The sequence below is a fragment of the Neolamprologus brichardi genome, chromosome 3 (assembly GCF_056152115.1).
Source record: "Neolamprologus brichardi isolate AB-2024 chromosome 3, ASM5615211v1, whole genome shotgun sequence".
Classification (NCBI taxonomy): Eukaryota; Metazoa; Chordata; class Actinopteri; order Cichliformes; family Cichlidae; genus Neolamprologus; species Neolamprologus brichardi.
In genome coordinates this window covers 32,696,518-32,715,205 of record NC_142106.1, presented here as the reverse complement: position 1 = coordinate 32,715,205, position 18,688 = coordinate 32,696,518, and the positions used below count along the sequence as shown (strand labels likewise).

The following is an 18,688-nucleotide window of genomic DNA, read 5'->3' as shown; positions in this document are numbered from 1 at the left end:
ATTGGCTTAAAGTAGTTTGGTCATTCTCCTGACATCAATAAGGCATTTTCACCCAGATACCTGCCACTCATTGGGGATTTTCTCCTTTCTGATATTTTACTAGTAAACCCAGATAACTCAGACCAGCCTGTCAGCCATGTCACATTCAATCACCTTTCTTCCTGATGCTCAGTTTGAAGATGAATGATATAGCAGACCAGTCACTAATAAAATGAGTCAATGAAATGTGGCCAAACCTGAAAATTAGACTTAAAATCTTCCTTTTTGAGAAAGTTTATAATTAGTTTATTTTGGGCATTTCATTTTCGAGCAGGAAGCTCAGAAAACCCCTGGGGTCCGAACAGAACAGTGATCTATTCAAACTGAAGTCAGAAGTCTAAATTTTCAGCTGGAACGCCCCCTCGAGCCAAATGTCTAAATTTGAAGAAGTGGATTCAAACGTCTTGTTAAATTTAAAGATGGGAGTCAAGGGGCTTTAAATTTGGGCACAGTTACAGCTATATGTCCAACAGACAGGGATTTTTCTGCTTCTGTAACAGACTCTTCTAAATGACAGATTCTGAAGGTAAAATCTTTATCCTTTATCATCACGGGTCTAGGAAACAGGCCAGACAGAGCAAATACATTTTTCTGTGTGCTCATTTTTCCAGTTTTGTTTGATATTATACAGCACGCTGATAAAAACCAAAGTTGTGCATCAATGAGCACGTGCAGCCTCTCTCATCAAGTCAGGCAGTGTGAAGCAGGTAATGTTAGACATGTTCATCTGATGGAAAGGAACGAAAGAGACAGAAAAAAGAGAAATTACGAAGTTAAATTAAGTTAGTTTGGGTCAGTTTGACGTAGCTGCAGCTCCTGATAAGTTTCACTGAATATGTGTGAGTAGGTTTTTTCTTGTATTGTTTCTTGATGCATTAGTTTAAAAACATGTAAACACTACAACACTGATGAATTAAATTGACTAAAGTTCAAATATATATGCATTATTATTCCTTATCATAGATTAATTTGTCTTTATCTGAGTATTTTCTCAAACAAGTAAAAAATAAAGTTTGGTTCCAGAGGAGATCTGTAGAGTTAGACCAGGATCTCTGAGTTTAGGGTTTCACTACAGTTAAATTCAATATCTTCATAAATTCATAAAAGTTACACAGTACATGTTGGAAAATAATACCAAAACCTGTATAGTGCATTATAAGATACTACAAAACAACAACAATACTGCATTTCGTTGCCTTTTACTTGTGACATGTGCAATGACAATAACTCTATTCTAGTCTAACAACAAACAAAGTAAAACTCCTGTGCCGTTGTATTTGAATGTTTGTGTGTCTCTGTGAGTTAGTCATGTGACACAGTGGTGACCTGTCCACGTCTGCTTCTGGATGGAGGGTAATAATATTTTAAAAACAAACAGACAAATAATGCAGAGCTGCACCTCACAGTGTGTACTGACGATGTTTTCGCACCCAGCTGTGTTTTGTTCCTCTAGAAAGCCACATGTGGGACAAGCACAGGACAGTGAGTGATGGCTCAACATCATCAAAGGCCATGACTGGATCATCAACTCGCAGAGCTCTGGACACAAATATCCACTGCGACCTTTCTTTCTTCAATAATTAGTAATTAATAATAGTAGGAATGTGTACATACATGAATTCAAAGTACTTCTAAATGGAGAGCACTGCGTATCACAATACAGCTCCAATAAAAGCTTTAAAGCAAATCATAAAGCCATGAAAATCTAATCAAGCCCAAACAATATTAAATCTTTACTCAGATTAAAATACAAGAGAAAGTGAAGTCAAGGTCAAATGTATTTATATACTATGTTCAAAACAACAGAGCTGATCACTGTTATTCAAAATAAATAACTTTCCAATCCAGAAAAAGTGAGAACAGCAGGCAACATTAAAATAAAATAAAAAATAACATTCACAGCTTCAGATTAAAATACAAGAGAGATACACTAAAACTACAATAAAAGTATCTGACATTAAATGAATCATGATGCAGCCAGAGCTTTTTCATGTTTTTATACCAACTAATTATTTTTTTACACAATATAGATCTTTACACTCAGACAGTAAAAGTATTTGTGGGTGTTTATACCAGCACTTCCTAATGCAACTCTGCTGACTTTAAGTTGCTGCTATTAGTTACTAAAAATCACAGACTTTTTTCTCTGTGGAACAGGATACATTCAAAGTTTTATACAAAAGCTCAACAATGAATAAAAATAGCAGCTAAATATAAAGAGCATGACTCTGAAACAGGACACATCTCTGTGTGCTTTATGCTAAAAGACAGTTATCATGTTATTATTCAATATCATTAAAACTAAAGACTAAGTGTGTCTGATATTTGGGCAGCAGAGCAGCAACAATGGATTCATTAAAAGCTTCTTTTTGGCTTTGCTGCTGCAGCTCTCCTCACTGACCTGTAAGACAAACACACAAAGAACACAAATGTCCAAGTTACAGGATGTTCGCCATTTAATAACTTGAAGAATAACTCATCCTGCATGGCAGCATAATTACCAGGAAAGCTTCCTAATGTGACTTCAGAATAAACTGCTGCATCAGCTGCAGGACTTGATTTTCCTGTGAGTGGAAAGACGATTTTAAGACCAGATAAACATGTTGAACAACATTCACTGGAGGTGATGGCAGACTTTGTTTACCTGCTTTCTTCTTGGCTTTTTCTTTTTTGGGGTGTTTGACCTCAGCATACATCAGACTGTCCTCTAAGAGAGAAGTCAGAGCTCAGGATACATTTGCTCAGCAGATATAGGACACAGAGCTGTTGGACGTAGAGGTGGATTTAAACTCTGCAGATCAAGCCTGATTTAAAAGTCCAAATGAGGAAGCAGTAACACGGTACAAAGTCTTCCAACTCTTTTGAGAGACAAAAATGATCATTTCAGTTCATAAGTCCACAGTGATTGGGCAACTGACACTTTTGACTGTGAACTCCACTGTGCTTTCTTACGATATTACTCATCTTTAGCAAACTACATAAAGAACCTCGAACCTTCCCAAACAGCTCCGTTTATACTCATGTGCTCGTCTGCATCACTCCCTTCTTTTATCCCTTATTAATATTTTATAGGCCCTACATGTATTCCACACACACACATTTCCATTGTATTGGCACATCCAATACTTTCCTGTATAAAAAAAACAGCTTAAACAGTGCTCTGCTGTGCCTCCAGTGATCGAGCACACTCAGATTATGTGTTTTATTTGATGGTGTTTGGTTTTGTGATCAGTGGTCTAGTTCAGAATCTATGGATGCTGTGATTCAGTAAATCCAGCTGAAAAGTGGACTTTTTTCTTTGATCAAAGGCAACCCTTAGATTAGAGATTAACCTGTGATCTGATGAAGAGACTGAACTCAAACTGTGGAAGAAGTTGTTTTGAGTTCTTTGCAAAACTTCTGACCTGCTGTGTTTTCTGAATCACTCAATAAATTTGTTCTCCAGTGTGTCTGTGTTTGAGTGCTTTGAATGACCACAACAACACAACAACACATCATGTTAAACAAATACACCTGATTTAATGACTAACCCACCATAAACCTAAATGACTGCAGATTAACTCTGCTGATGTGTAGCAGCTCAGCTTGGTAAGTGAATAATTAAACTCCATGTTGACCTATAATTAGCTGCAACATAATGAAATGACACATTTCAGTACAAACACTGAATGAGACTGTTGTGACTGTACCTGTAGCTCCCGTCTTCACCTCAGAGTAAACAGCACTCTGCTCTGGTTCATGATGTTTCCCTGTGAAGATGATCAGAGTATTTGACATAAGGAAATAACTAACTCTTAATTTTTTTTAAAATGTTTATTTATTGCATTCTTACATTACATTTACATTTATTAATTTTAAACGGCACATGTTTTATGTACTTACTCTTCTTTTCAAAGTTTTTAAGTTCAATAAGAGCGTATGTGACATCTTGATGGTCATCTGATCCTGAAATGTTCATATTTTAGTTACAGGATTGTAAACATTTCACATGGAAATAATTTTATTAAATCAAAAGTAAATTTCTTCTCTAAATTCTCTGTGTTTTTCAACACATATACTGCACCATTTCTGTTGTCTTCAACCGGCGTAACTGAGTCATAGATGTGATTGGTACCTAAAAAAAGACGAACCAGGGTCACATTAATCATTTTAATAAAAACATAAAGAAGAGATTAAATATTTCTGTTTTTATCAAAACCAGGACTATAAGATATTTTCAAACTACGATCCTATAATGTTGTTACTGTTTGTGTTGTTATGATATGAAACAACAACATTGGATTCTTTCAGTCGACTTAAAGACACAATCAGGTTGTAAAATCCTGTTTATTTCTCATTTTATGTTCATGTGTCATTTGGCTGTTTGGATGTTTGTCCAACTGGATTTTGATAAATGTTCTTTGAAAAACTGCTGAACACAAATCGAACCTAAAAACTGTTCATGTTAATGAAGACTGAATGAAAAGTCCATATTAATAATGATAATATTGTTTAAATGGTTTAAATACTGACCAGGATGAACAGAGTCGTACTCATGAGTTTCATTCTGGTTGACTCCATGATTTGTGGAGGAGCCCGGACTGTGACTCTCAGACTGGATCAACCTAAAACAGGAAATAAACACAATAAACTCAAAAGTAACTGATGTTTGTTTAAAATAATATTAAAAAGTATTTTACCAACCTGGTGAAGCAGGAATCTGTGAAAGAGACAAATGTTATTACACATGTTTGTCATGTATAAATTGTTCCACTGATATTTTGTGTCATGAGATCAGAATACATGTATATGTGTGAATAATTAAAGTGTATGTAGTAAATAAACTCTGTAATACAGCATGAAAAGAAGAGGCTCTTACACTTGGACTGTCTGCAGCGATACAACAAGAGCAGGAGAATAATAATGAGAGAGACTCCACAAACCAGTCCAACAATCAACCACACAGGAGATGAAGAGCTGTCAGCTCCTGACACAGTTACTGTAACAACAAACAATAATTAATTATTAATAAAGTATAAAAGAAGAACTCTGAGAGCACCAATCTTTGCTAAGGCAGCTCACTCTGTTGACAGTATTTACTTAAGGGGACAGTATTGTATTTGTGTTTTTTTTATTTGTTAGTTTTATTTTTACTGTCAGAAGTTTGTAGTTCAGTAAAAATAAGTCCAAAGACAGATTTGTTTCAACATGACAACAAGGGCAGATGTGAAAAGTAAAAGTGAGGTCAGAGGTCAAACGTAACATGATATCTAAAATCTTTATACAGTATTTTCTATATGTTGACAATACACAGCAACTTTGTAAGAATCATAGTTTCTATGTTATAAGGATTTTTTTTAGTCATAAAGTTGACCTTGAAGACCTCGGTGGCTGTAAGCCAAATGTTAATGGATAGTTAACATGACTGCAGCTCGTCAGTGAGGTAACCAGGCAGGTCTGCTGGGATCCTTTCTAGGAAAATAAGATTTGTATGCTAACAGATTTTCCCCTTGTTTCAGTTTCTTCCTGCTTCAAGATTCATTTTCATGCCATCATTCACCTCCAGTCAGACGCCTGCCACCTTGGATCATTACCCCCCTATTCACCACCACTGCTGCCCCCCTCTGAGCCTCTTCCTCACTTGTCTGCCTGCCCACCCTTCAGCAGTTTCCACAGACCTCTGCCTCATCCTTTACCCCCAGCTAGTCTGGACTCCAATAAGGCATTGTTGCAGCCACTTTATGAACACTCTCTGTCTTGTCACATTCCCTCAGATTTCCTGCCCTAACTGCTCTCTCCTCTCCCACAGATCTGCCGCCCTCACGCTGTTATGTCCGCTCCTCTGGCCTGTCTCTCTCACCTCAGTTAAGATGTTTTTGTACGACTCAGTCCTTAAGTTTAGGTTCATTTATGTTTTGTTCTTGTTGACTGAGTCAAAACTCACAATCTGTTGTGTTAAATGAATTATCCTTTGTTTGAATAAAGAAACTTTCACTCATTACATCCTCTGCTGTTTTCACCTGAGTCCATCACTTGAGTCCTGAATCACAACGATATTAAACCTGACAATTTAGAGATATTACATAATAGTTTTATAAAGTTCTGACTAAATAGACCCAGGTGGCTTCAAAACATTAAAAGAGATAATATGATGTTTTTTCTCAAGTATGAAATCCATTAAAATCCATCAGATGTTTTGATCCTGCTCACCTTTAACTGACATCCAGCTCTGTGCTGACTCTCTTCCTGAGTACTGACACTTGTAGAAACCTTCATCAGACTTTGACACTGCAGAGATCTTCAGCTCCCCTCGGGGATCATTTTGAAGAAGTTTGTCATTGTGATAGAAAAACACATTGGAAAGTATTTTTTGTGTTTTCAAACTGCAGCTCAGACTAACAGAAGCTCCCTCAGTCACAGGATGAACAGGACTCACCAGGATAGGACCATTACCATCATCTGTGAAAACAAAACAAACATTGTTTCAGTCACACCAGCTGATGCAAACCTTGGGTAATTGTATTTGTATAGCGCTCCTAAGGACCGCAAAAGCTCTTTACACTATACACAATTATCCACATTCACACACTGGTAATGGCAAGCTACATTGTAGCCACAGCCGCCCTGGGGCGCACTGACAGAGGCGAGGTTGCTGGACACTGGCACCACCGGGCCCTCTGACCACCAGTAGGCAACGGGTGAAGTGTCTTGCCCAAGGACACAACGACCGAGACTGTCGGAGCCGGGGCTCAAACCAGCAACCTTCCGATTACAAGACAAACGCCCAACTCTTGAGCCACGATCGCCCACCTTTGAGAAAAAGCTGTGAGTCGTGTCTCATGATCTACATGCAGACCTGACTTCAGAGAGATTTTCTGAGAGCCTGGTTTTAATGACTGGAGACAATATTGAACTAGTGACAATATTTCATGTTTAGATGTTCAGTTACAGTGGGTTCATCATGTGGATCATTCATGTAGTCACCATTTGCATTTTTTAGAAGGCTGAGCGTCCATGGAGTAAATAAATGCATCATGTTACTATTCTATATAGAGACTGTTGAATCTGTTGGTATATGGTATCACTACATGGTTTTGAAAACTTTCTGTCAAACTAAGATCCCAAATTCAAAATTTGATTAAGAGGACTGGAAATATAGTTTGGATGCTCCCTTCATCCTCCCTGCAGGAGTCAAACTATTAACAGTGACATCATTTAATGGTTATAGGTGAAATTGTAAATGTTTGTATATTTGTGTTATTTTGCATCACGTGTTTGCCTGAATTTTTCTGAATGGAGACAATAAAAGTTCATCTAATCTGATGACAGAGATGTTGAGTTCTTTAGAGTTTTATTCTGACAGAGAAAATATAAAATTACTATGTGCAAGTTTTTACAAACGTGATTAGGAAAAGATCGAGTGAAATGAGCCCAACAACAGAGAATATTTTGATGATTTTTTTGTCTAAAATTGTCTCAGTTTTGTTTGTTTTGCCACATAGAATTACTTCACATACAGCAAAGCTGAGACAAATGTTCATGTGACGTCTAAATCATTCAGATCCAAGAAGTAAATGTATAATAACATACTCTGTACAGTGATGTTGACTGCACTGCTGAACTCTCCTGATCCAGACTCACACCAGTACACTCCAGTATCTGACTTTGATGTGTAGATGTTACATGTGGATCCAGTCATTCTGCTACAGTCAGAGAGTCGGTCGTCCTCAGAGAACTTCCTCACTCTCCACTCAGTGAAGTTTCCCTCACAGGTCAGTGAGACAGAGTCAGAGGTGAAGTGTTGCACTCTGTCAGGACTCACTGTGAGAGACGCTGCTGAATGAACATCTGGAAACAACATGCAGTGAAGAGACAAAGCTCACAGATGTTAGGATTCAAAATATCACAGTGAAAATATTCCTTTGTTTGAACTTTGTTTGAGCTCACCCCAAACAGGACTGAAATGCTATCACCCCATTTTACTTCAAACTGGCACACCAGTAAACCATTACTCTCATGATTTTTGATCCCCTCTTTGACTAAGACTAACAATTAACTTTTACACCATCAAAAGCATGGGCAGCATGGTGGCACGGTGGTTAGCACTGTTGCCGCACAGCAAGAAGGTCCTGAGTTCAATTCCAACATCAGGCCGGGGTCTTTCTGTGTGGAGTTTGCATGTTCTCCCCGTGTTTGCGTGGGTTCTCTCCGGGTACTCCGGCTTCCTCCCACCGTCCAAAGACATGCAGCTTGTGGGGATAGGTTAATTGGATAATCCAAATTGTCACTAGGTGTGAATGTGCGAGTGAATGTGAGTGCGAATGGTTGTCTGTCCCTGTGTGTTGGCCCTGCGACAGACTGGCGACCTGTCCAGGGTGTACCCCGCCTCTCGCCCTATGACAGCTGGGATAGGCTCCAGCGCCCCCCGCGACCCTGAAAAGGATAAGCGGAAGCGAATGGATGGATGGATGGATGGACCATCAAAAGCTTCAAAGGCATCAATGAAACATAAACTGATGAGTTATTTCCTCAACATTTGTTTACAGTTTCCTTCAATATAAACACAAATCAGTGCCATGTTTAGATTTAAAGCCAAGCTGGTTTTCAGTGGAGTTAAAGAACATGTTTAATCTGTCAGCAGAATTCTTTCTAAAACTTTTCATATCATACTGACTGAGGTTAAAGACATATAATTATCAGGACTTTACCAGCTTTAACCCTGATCAGCACTAATAGAACAGACAACACTGAGTCTGACAACAAGCCCTGAATCACACAGACAGTCAAATCAATGGAAAACAAAGGAGCCGAATACTGACATGTTTAAGATTATCTAACCCACATGCTTTATCTGCTGGCAGCTCATGTAGAGCTTGGTACACGTCATGTGACATCATGAGCTTTGAGTCATCACTCTCAGCATCATCCACCTGATACAGATCACTCTGAACACACTTCAGCCATTTGCTGTAATGTTTCTGTCATAATTCTGTGATATTGTCTGTTTCACAGATTCCTTCTACAGTGAGATATTTTGCAGCAGCAGGACCAAAACTAAAAACCTCTGAAGTATATATCTTCTTCTAGCGTCCATCTGTAGTCAGTGTTTGTCTTGTATTTGTCAGAGCTGTTAACCTGCCTGCTGACATCTTTGTTTCTTTATTAGCTATATTTGACTTTTTTATCTGAACACCTACCTGAGCACTAAACAAAGAGTCTTAACTGTGCAAATCCTGTCTGTGCACTAAGTAAAAATAATCAGTACAAACAGTAACACGAGTTTAAGTATAAAAGTAAAAGTATTCAAATAGAAAACATTTAAAGCATCATAGATGTCTTTTGTTTTTCACATTATCACATTAAATAAAACTGAAAAATAAGAAAAGAGGGAAACAAGGAAATTCAGTTTGGTTTGATCACAGAGAGAAATGAAAATATTCAGTTCAGTTCTTCTTTTGTGGAGTTTTAATGTACACAGACATCAGTGGTTGTCATGGAGATGCGATTTTAATGGTCTAAATCTTGGTGAATAAAAATGATGACCTAACATGAGCTTATTGAAAGGACAGAGAAACAAACTGACCTGCAGACCAGACAAACTTTGGTTGACTGTGATCAGTGTGATACTCTGGGTCTCCTCTTCCAGCTCTGCACACATATCCTGCTGTGTGTGTCTGTCCATGAATGATGTAGGAGTTGTTTGCAGTCCCACTGCCATCAGGTAGCAGCTCATAACTGGAGGATTTCTCTGATAGATCAGGAACAGCTTTATACCAGTAGAAGCTCCATCCTGCAGACAGATGTTCAACCTCACAGTTCAGAGTTACTGAGGCTCCAGGACTCAGCCATGATGGAGACACAGTGAGGACAGGACGGGGTTCATCTGTTCAACAAAGATTTTCTCTCAGTGAACATGTAGTACAGTCTCTGAACAGTGAGCTCAGTTCATACAAAGAATAATAATCTCAGTCTATATGAACAGAAACACATTTTACAAAGTGTTCAAACAGCTTAAAGCAAATATGACTTACTGTCAGAAACTGTCAGTGTGACTGAATCACTCCACTCTGTTGTTTCATGCTGTGAACTTTTCATTCTGCCCTTACAGCGATAGTTTCCACTGTTGGATGATGAAGCAGATCTAATCCTGTATTCATTTTTATTTGGAGGTTTTATGGTGCTGTTTGTTTCCCACTCATAATCCCACTCAGTGTCTCCTCCATGGATCTCACATCTGACAGTGATCGTCTCTCCTCTGTATATCTCAGACCAGTTTGGATACAGAGTCACAACAGGCCTGTTTGACACTGTTAATGTTCAACAAAGTACAATAAAAACACATGAAAGACAAAAGGTTCAATTGCCATCAGATGTAGTACTTTGTGGGAAGTTGCATTTAAACGCACCAGTTGTGTCAATCCAAACTGACTTGCTCCACTCTGTGTAGTAAACTGGTTCTCCTCTTCCTCCTCTGCACCAGTAGCGTCCTCCCTCTGAGATTTGTTCATTTCTCACAGGTTCAGAAGATTTCCCATCTCTGTACCAGTAGTATTTCCATCCAGATGATGATGATGATGGGCTCACAGAGCAGGTCAGGGTCACACTGCCCCCTACTGGAACAGCTGTCCTATCAGCTCTCAGTTCAGCCTTTGGTTTCGCTGCAGTTCAGTTTAGAACAAGAACATAAAAGTAAAAATGACTGAATCAGAACAATTTAAAGATGGAAATATGTAAATGATCAAATATCAGGAAACCTTAATGGTGAAGCAATAACAAGCTGTGTCACACAAAATACTCTGAAATACTGTTTTGATCAGCACCATGATTTTTTATGTGTATTTACAACTAATAGATGCATAGTTCATTCACTATCATTAATTTGAAGCATGACTGAGTTCATCGATCAGTAATGAGAAAGTAACCCAAGTTAATATGATCTGATTGTGTTTTGCACATTTGAGAATTGTTCCTAAATGAGTGTGAGCAGTTATAATTTCATTGGTGTTATTATCTATTTTTGTTTTTGGTGTATTGTTCCTTGTCAAATGTACCAGTGACAGCCAATCAGTGTAACCACAGCGAGCAGGAGAAACCTGAGTGAGGGGAAGAGGTTCAACAACAAAGCAAGTTGTGAACAGATTTTTATTTCCACTCTTTGACAGTGATGGTGTCCAACTTCAGTCCTTGTGGATAAAATCTGTTTGATGGAGTTTGAATGAGGATTTTGTGAGTCACAGTTGGTTTGCTTTGGTGTCAGTTAGCATGCTATGTGCTTGTTCTTTACTAAATCTGATGTTAAAGCCTCTGATAGCTAAGATGAGACGTAGTAAGTGTGTTTCATATTCTTTTGCTGTGGAAGCTGACATTTCCTGCTGATGTGCACAGATGTGTCAGAATGGGTTTTAAAAGACATATCGATGGTTTGGAGGAAGAATTTACTGAAGCTAACTCAGAAAGATCAATTAGAGAAAAAACTCTAAATAAATATCAATGGCACTGAAAGTAGCTGCACATAATGTTATGTCTGTGAGATGATTATGAGTAATTTCTATACTCATTAAATATCATTACTCTAAATTAATAACAGATGTCTTTCGGTCACATTAGTAAGCACGGTGAACGTCACCGCTGCCATTACAGGGAGCAGTTTGGATGCGATGTCCAGCTGAGCTGTTAGGAATGCTGGAATAAGACTTCAGTGAACTGAAATCTGAGACTGTTGAACCTCGATGGTGATCCATGCCTAGGAGATCTGAACCTCCACTGAAATTTTCTGTTCCTGCTGGATCAACTCATATTCCAGAGATCAGGAAACTGACTCACACTTCTGAACTGTGATATGACTCCCCCATAATCTCTGTTACTGCGACACACAGAGGACTTAACCCAAGAACTGATTCCACACCAGACTGTGACAGAGTGTGAGTCTGTGAAGAGCTCCATGAAACTTTGTTTTGAGCAGTGATTTTGTTTTGTAGATGCACAAAGCTGTTGTGGAACTTTCAATCCTGTAACGTGTTGAGCTACAGAGTTAATGTATTGTGTGAAGAATATCCTGGTGAGTCTCGAATTATGCAAATTGAATTGTGATTCACAGTCCAGTTTCCAAGTTATAAATACAGTCAGGATATGATGTTTTGCTGGAAATGTGATTGTAGAAGCTGTTAGTGATTTCTTAGATGTGTTAGCCCTGTGAAAAGTATGCTAGCGTTCCCACATGTGCTCCCTGGGCTAATGCGCTTGCATGTGAGGTTTGAGCTAACACACCATGTGAGACACTGTTCATGGACATTTGATTTGCACTGAAATGTATTTTTTTCTTTGATATATTGTTATTGGCCAGTAAGAACTGTATAGATGTGTGATATGTAAAGACAAGATAACACTTAAAGGAATTTAATTTTACTTTTTAAAATTTATACAAATGGCATACCGGGAAAATTAGTCGGTAAACATATGTATTTTACCAAGGACCAAGCGGTACCATCTAAGGACTGGATGCCACTGGAGATTGAGTTTTTCCTTTCCAGTCACCTTTCTCACTCAGTATGTGTTAATAGACCTCTCTGCATTGAATCATATCTGTTCTTAACCTCTGTCTCTCTTCCACAGCATGTCTTTCATCCTGTTTTCCTTCTCTCACCCCAACCCGAGCCTGGTTCTGCTGGAGGTTTCTTCCTGTTAAAAGGGAGTTTTTCCTTCCCACTGTCGCCAAAGTGCTCGCTCATAGGGGGTCATATGATTGTTGGGTTTTTCTCTGTACCTATGAAGCGTCTTGAGGTGACTTTTGTTGTGATTTGGCGCTATATAAATAAAATTGAATTGAATTGAATTGAATTGGAGATGTCTACAAAGGACGCTCTCAATCTGAAGGCCACTTTTTTTTTATTTTTATAAAGGATTCATGTTTTTACTGAGATCTCAGGACAGTTTATGTTGCAACCTTATTTTTTGGGTCAGACCTGATACCACTTAACATAAACTGATGCATCAGGAAGGAGGAACTGTGACTAAAGACAACCCGAAAAACGTTGAACACTTACCAAATAATGAATAATAAGTGCGCTCAACTGAAATGGACAGTGTACTTGATACACTTAAAGTGCTGTATCGAACATTGTTGAAGGTCAAATCATTGAGGTGAACTACATGTTTGAAATGATTTAAATGTTTTTTGTTGATGTCTATATTTCTGAGCAATATAAACACTCAAATCACTTTTTCCCTTTAAGTCGTTGTCAGTGTCTCATTTTGGGTGGACTTTAGATGACAGATTACTGTGAATTTGATTAAAATTAAAATCCTTCAGTAGAGTGTGAAAGATATCTTATTATTAATATCATTAATCTGAATTAATAACATACCAACACAGACCAGCGTCCAATAAAATGAGGCCATATTGTCGTCTGCAGTTCAGAGTTCATTAAGTGAAAAAGATGCAGTGTGTGTTTGTCATGAGACCAGACTCTTTAACTAAAACCTGAAACCTCTAAGATCATTTCAACAATAGACAACATGCTAAAAACAACTGAAGTAACTGCATCATATGTTGGTGCAACAGGTAGTAATAAAAAAAAATACAAATACAGAAGAGAAAATATTGGATGTAACTGTTGTTCTTAGTGGATGTGGTGGAGCAGCTGAAACAGGTTCAGCATTTGTTCTGCACACATGTATTAGAGCTGCACAGCAGAGAAGTTACTCTGATATGTTTTGTTCTCTTCACGTTTTTTTGTTATCAGAATAAAAGCAAAATATTTTGCTGAAGAGCACAAAAGAAACAGCTACAAAGCTGCAAGAAAAACAAGAGTTTTCACTGATTTTGATGAAACAGATAATCTGGATGAAACATCTGCAACTTACATGATACAGTCAGTGTGATGGTTTCACTCGAGTATGTTAAAACATAGCCCCTTCTGCCCTGGCAGCTGTATCCTCCACTGTCAGACTGAGTAGCACTGCTGATTCTGTATTCATTGGATGTTTCAGGTATGTTAACCTGGTCTCGTCTCCATTCATACGTCCACTGAGCTCCTTCTCCTCCCTGAATCTCACATCTCACAGTGACTGTCTCACCGCTGTATATCTGAGTCCAGGGTGGCTGCAGGGTCACAGTGGGCTTAATGGGAACTGTTTACATAAGAATGATCCAATTAGAAGAAGAGAAACATAAAAACTCTGCTGTTTATAACATAAGAGTAGAGTCACTGCAAAACAGCTGATTCACAGACAAACAGTTTAAACTTTAAAACAAAGTCACAACATAACAAATTCAAACTGTAACACAACATTTTTAGTAAAATGTATTAATAACTGTGCAAAGTATTTACATTTTATTATCTTTTGTTCAGATTCTTAAAATTACAGATTATTTTTCATGAGTTGACAGCAGATTAAGAAGACTGGAAGAAATTATGTGAGAAATGTTTTCTAAAGGTTCTGATGAGGTCATCATGTGAAACTGGTGCAGTTGCTGATTTGGGACATTGGAGTGTGTCACACTTGTAGTTATTGTATAACAAACAGGTTCTTGTGGCTCTCACTGATTTCCCATGAACTGAACCTTAAACCACTGATCCACTAATGCATGTTTTCTACACTGGAGGTTCTTCTAGCTGTAGTATCATTAAACATATTATGACACTCATGAACACCTTTATTTTTCATTAATTAAAATAAATAAATGCCATTAACAGCAATTACAGGAAAGAATCTAAGTGTAACCTGTAATGTAGCAGAACAGTCTCTAATAAAATGAGGTTATATTGTAGTCAAACCTGAAACGTTGAGGAATTAATGTAAAAATGCTAAAAACAAAGGAAGTAACTGATCTGCAGTGATAAACTCCACATGTGCAGCCATGAGGTCAAGATGGGAGCGACTGGGATTATTACATTTGGACTGAAATCTTCTATCAAAATAACAAAATATTTTCCAGATGTTTCACTGAGTGATTATTAAATATCTTTATAATGACATTAAAATATATTTTAAACTGCTTTTGATCCTAAACACAAAATAAACCTACAGTGCTGTTGAAAGACAAAATGTTTGGTTGAGTTGATGAAACATTGTTCAGTATAAATTAAAATATGTGAAATATGTCCAACTCACCTGTTACTCTCAATGAGGTGATGTCACTCCACTCTGTCCAGGAAGAGCTTCTTCTGCCCCGGCAGCTGTATCCTCCACCATCAGACTCAGTAACTCTGTTGATTGTATATACACTGGATGTTTCACCTATGTTTTTCTGGCCTCCTCTCCATTCATACGTCCACTGAGCTCCTTCACCTCCCTGAACCTCACATCTCACAGTGACTGTGGTATCTCTGTATATCTCACCGCTGTATATCTGAGGCCAGGATGGCTGCAGGGTCACAGTGGGCTTAGGAGGATCTGTTCAAATAAAAAATATCACATCAGCAGACTTATAGAAATATAAAATGATCATTGAAGCTGTCTTGGTTTTTATTGCTCTTGTTAGTGGTAATCACATTTTTCTTCCTAGTGACATTTTGACAGAAAATCAATATTAACAAGTTTAATAAAAACAGATTAAACCTGGTAATTTGCTGATATTTAGAATCTACCAGCAGAGTGACTGGAAACAACCAGGTGTGCACAAATATAAACCGTGAGACTGAACATCAACACATAAAGACACAATATTATGTAAACACTTCAGTTTCTCAGATTTGACATTGTATAAATACTTTTTATAGTCAAATATCCCACTATTTACTTATTTCTACATGTATGAACATATAATCCAGAGTTGTCAGTTGGCTGTTATCCATCTGAATAACCTGAGATCGTAGTTTCTAAGAAAGCTCAGATGCTTTAATGTGTGGAGCAAGATGTAGGAGGTTTTCCACCAGTCTGTGGTAACAAGTGCGTCTAGTTTGCTGTTGTCTCCTGGGGGGCCACACTTCAGAGGCACCAGAGCTCCCTCTTTCTCAGACTGATTCAACCACGCTGCCATAAAAAACACTTCAATAAATCATTTCTACTGCCCTCTATAAAGCTGTAATAACTCTTCATTCGGTGACAGGTCAGGCATAAAATCCCAAACATATTATTTATTAATGTAATTTGCATTTCACTGTTTTTAACAAACTTTATTTTTACTTTTCTTTTTCCCTGTAAATATAAAAATTCCTGCGCTGTCCCAAAGTGTAAAACCCCACACCAGGCACTGCTGGGACTTTTATTTTATTGTCACACTTTGTTGTTTATTGTTGACTTTACTATTTTCACTTTTTATCATGCTGCTCTAACACAACAATTTCCTTTGTGGGATCAATAAAGTATCTATCAATATTGACCAGTTGAATGTGTGTCCTTGTGTTGTAAACTCACTGTGCTAACAGCTGGATTATTCACTCACATTAGGAACAACATATAGAAAGAATTTACCAATAAGAATTTCAAGTGCTACGTGTTAAGCTTGAAATTCTTTTCTTTTGATAGTTTGCAGTGGACAGACTGATCCTCACCAGGTGTGAAATAGCTTTAACATAAAGGGAATCAGAGACTGAAGGGAGGTTTCACATGTTTGAAGAAAAGAGGAGAAATGTTTATGTTTTGTGTTTTATAAGAGTTTGTGTTTCTTATGCTCTGCTATATGTTTATCACAGTACAAGATCATCTAGGCTTCTGTTTTTTAAAGTCTCACAAAATCATTCTAAATGTTGTTTCTTGGAGCTGCAGAGCTACAACACAAGAAAAGTTAAACAGGTTATGAATTTGAATCAAATATAAATTGTCTGAAGTTGTTTTTTTTTTTTTAAGAAACTTCGCCTTTTGAATGTCTGAGTGCCGGCATGTGATGGCCGTACTGAATATCATTTTGAGTTTCTTCACTGACATGTCAGCAAAATAGATTTGCCAAATCATTTTACAGTTTGATTTTCGAGGTATCTTTGAATTCAGCCTGCTGTAAGTTCATAATTTTCACTTCCATCAAATGAAGTGATGTCCTTTTGTTCCTAACATAAGCTTAACTGTGATCTTAAGTTTTTGTGTGAACCTTCAGCAACATGTTTGTAAATAACTTTGTCTCAAATGATTAATAAAGATCAGAAAGAGTTCATCATAGGCAGGTAAGGTTTTCTTCACGTAAGAAGGATATTAAACATAATCCATTATAATAAAGAGATGTCAGATTCAGCAAATCTGTTTTTAGATGCCAAAAAGCATTTCTGGGACAACGCGGTAACGTGGCAGTTAGCTCTGTTGCATTACAGCAAGAAGGTCCTGGGTTTAAATCCACCAGGCCTTTGTGTGTGCATGTTCCCCCCGTGTGTGTCTGTGTGGGTCTAAAGACTTCCTCCTGCAGTCCAACAACATGCAGATAGTTTAACTGGTGATCCTAAACTGCCCATAGGTGTGAATGGTTGTATAAAATGTCTACAGCTCAGAAGTTTCATTCATTTAAAACAGAAATACAAAGTCTACATGTGGCAACAAAGTCAAATCTAGCCTGGCAAAGAAAAACCTTTGTAAAAACATTTATCTGAGTTCAGTTTTATAGAAAATAATCTTCATACAGAGTAAAATTAAATTCTTATTTTGTCCAAAATTCAAGATATTTAATTTGGCAAATTAAAGATAAACAAAGTAAAATTAAAAAAAAACTGCTGTTATGAGTAAACATACCAGCAGTTAGAGAAAGGCTAACGTAGCAGAGCAGTCTCTCCTAAAATGAGGCCAAATTGTAGTCAAATGGAAACTTTGAGGATTAAGAAAAAAGAAAAATACTCAAACAAAAGATCTGCATCATGACACTGAGCTGCAGTGATGAAAACTCCACATGTGCAACAACAGAGGTGAAGAAACTGGGATCATTACATTTGTATTTCATTTTTCATCAAATTTACTGAAGATGTTTTTCATCTCCAGATGTTTCACTGTGATTGATGAATGTGTATTTTATGTGAAATTTTAAAAAATGTTTTACGATACTTTTGATACTAAAACAAAAAAAGAACCTGTTTTTATTGTAAGTATTTTGTTTTGTTTTTGATGAAGCATTGCGCAATATAAATAAAAAGGGTGAAATATGTCCAACTTACGTGATACAGTCAATTTGGTGATATCACTCCACTTTGTCCAGGAGGAGCTTCTTCTGCCCCGGCAGCTGTATCCTCCACCATGAGACTTAGTAGCACTGCTGATTGTGTATTCACTGGATGTTTCACGTGTGTTTAACTTGTCTCGTCTCCATTCATACGTCCACTGAGCTCCTTCACCTCCCTGAATCTCACATCTCACAGTGACTGTCTCACCGCTGTATATCTGAGTCCAGGATGGCTGCAGGGTCACAGTGGGCTTTGGAGGAGCTGTCACAAATATATCATGAGCAGGCTTACAGAAATACAAAATTAAAGCTGTCCTGCTTTTTTTGCTGTTATTAATGGTAATCATACTTTTGCATCCCAGTGGCAATATGACTTGCAATAAAACGCTTTGTCGTATTAATTATTACTTAAAGAGATAAATACATGACTGCATTCCTTTTGTGATATGAGTGTAAAAAAGAGTTTGTGTTTCTTATGCTCTGCTATATGTTTATCACAGTACAAGATCATCTAGGCTTCTGTTTTTTAAAGTCTCACAAAATCATTCTAAATGTTGTTTCTTGGAGCTGCAGAGCTACAACACAAGAAAA

General features: G+C 37.6%; 1 protein-coding gene across 1 annotated transcript in view; it reads right to left on the bottom strand.

Annotated features, from left to right (window-relative positions):
- Positions 1-2,408: 2,408 nt before the first annotated feature.
- The window catches only part of LOC102794889 (basement membrane-specific heparan sulfate proteoglycan core protein-like), a 57,227-nt gene continuing 40,947 nt past the window's right edge, over positions 2,409-18,688 (bottom strand). Inside the window, exons 10-26 of the mRNA XM_087838307.1 lie at positions 18,093-18,359; positions 15,133-15,414; positions 13,882-14,148; positions 10,425-10,676; positions 10,050-10,325; positions 9,602-9,901; positions 7,609-7,866; positions 6,229-6,477; positions 4,898-5,017; positions 4,723-4,738; positions 4,552-4,643; positions 4,103-4,153; positions 3,922-3,984; positions 3,729-3,788; positions 2,684-2,746; positions 2,541-2,603; positions 2,409-2,440 (exon numbers count right to left, since the gene is read on the bottom strand). Coding sequence (XP_087694433.1) covers positions 2,433-2,440; positions 2,541-2,603; positions 2,684-2,746; positions 3,729-3,788; positions 3,922-3,984; positions 4,103-4,153; positions 4,552-4,643; positions 4,723-4,738; positions 4,898-5,017; positions 6,229-6,477; positions 7,609-7,866; positions 9,602-9,901; positions 10,050-10,325; positions 10,425-10,676; positions 13,882-14,148; positions 15,133-15,414; positions 18,093-18,359 — 2,687 coding nt within the window. The 3' untranslated portion in view covers positions 2,409-2,432. The remainder of the gene's footprint in view (positions 2,441-2,540; positions 2,604-2,683; positions 2,747-3,728; positions 3,789-3,921; positions 3,985-4,102; positions 4,154-4,551; positions 4,644-4,722; positions 4,739-4,897; positions 5,018-6,228; positions 6,478-7,608; positions 7,867-9,601; positions 9,902-10,049; positions 10,326-10,424; positions 10,677-13,881; positions 14,149-15,132; positions 15,415-18,092; positions 18,360-18,688) is intronic.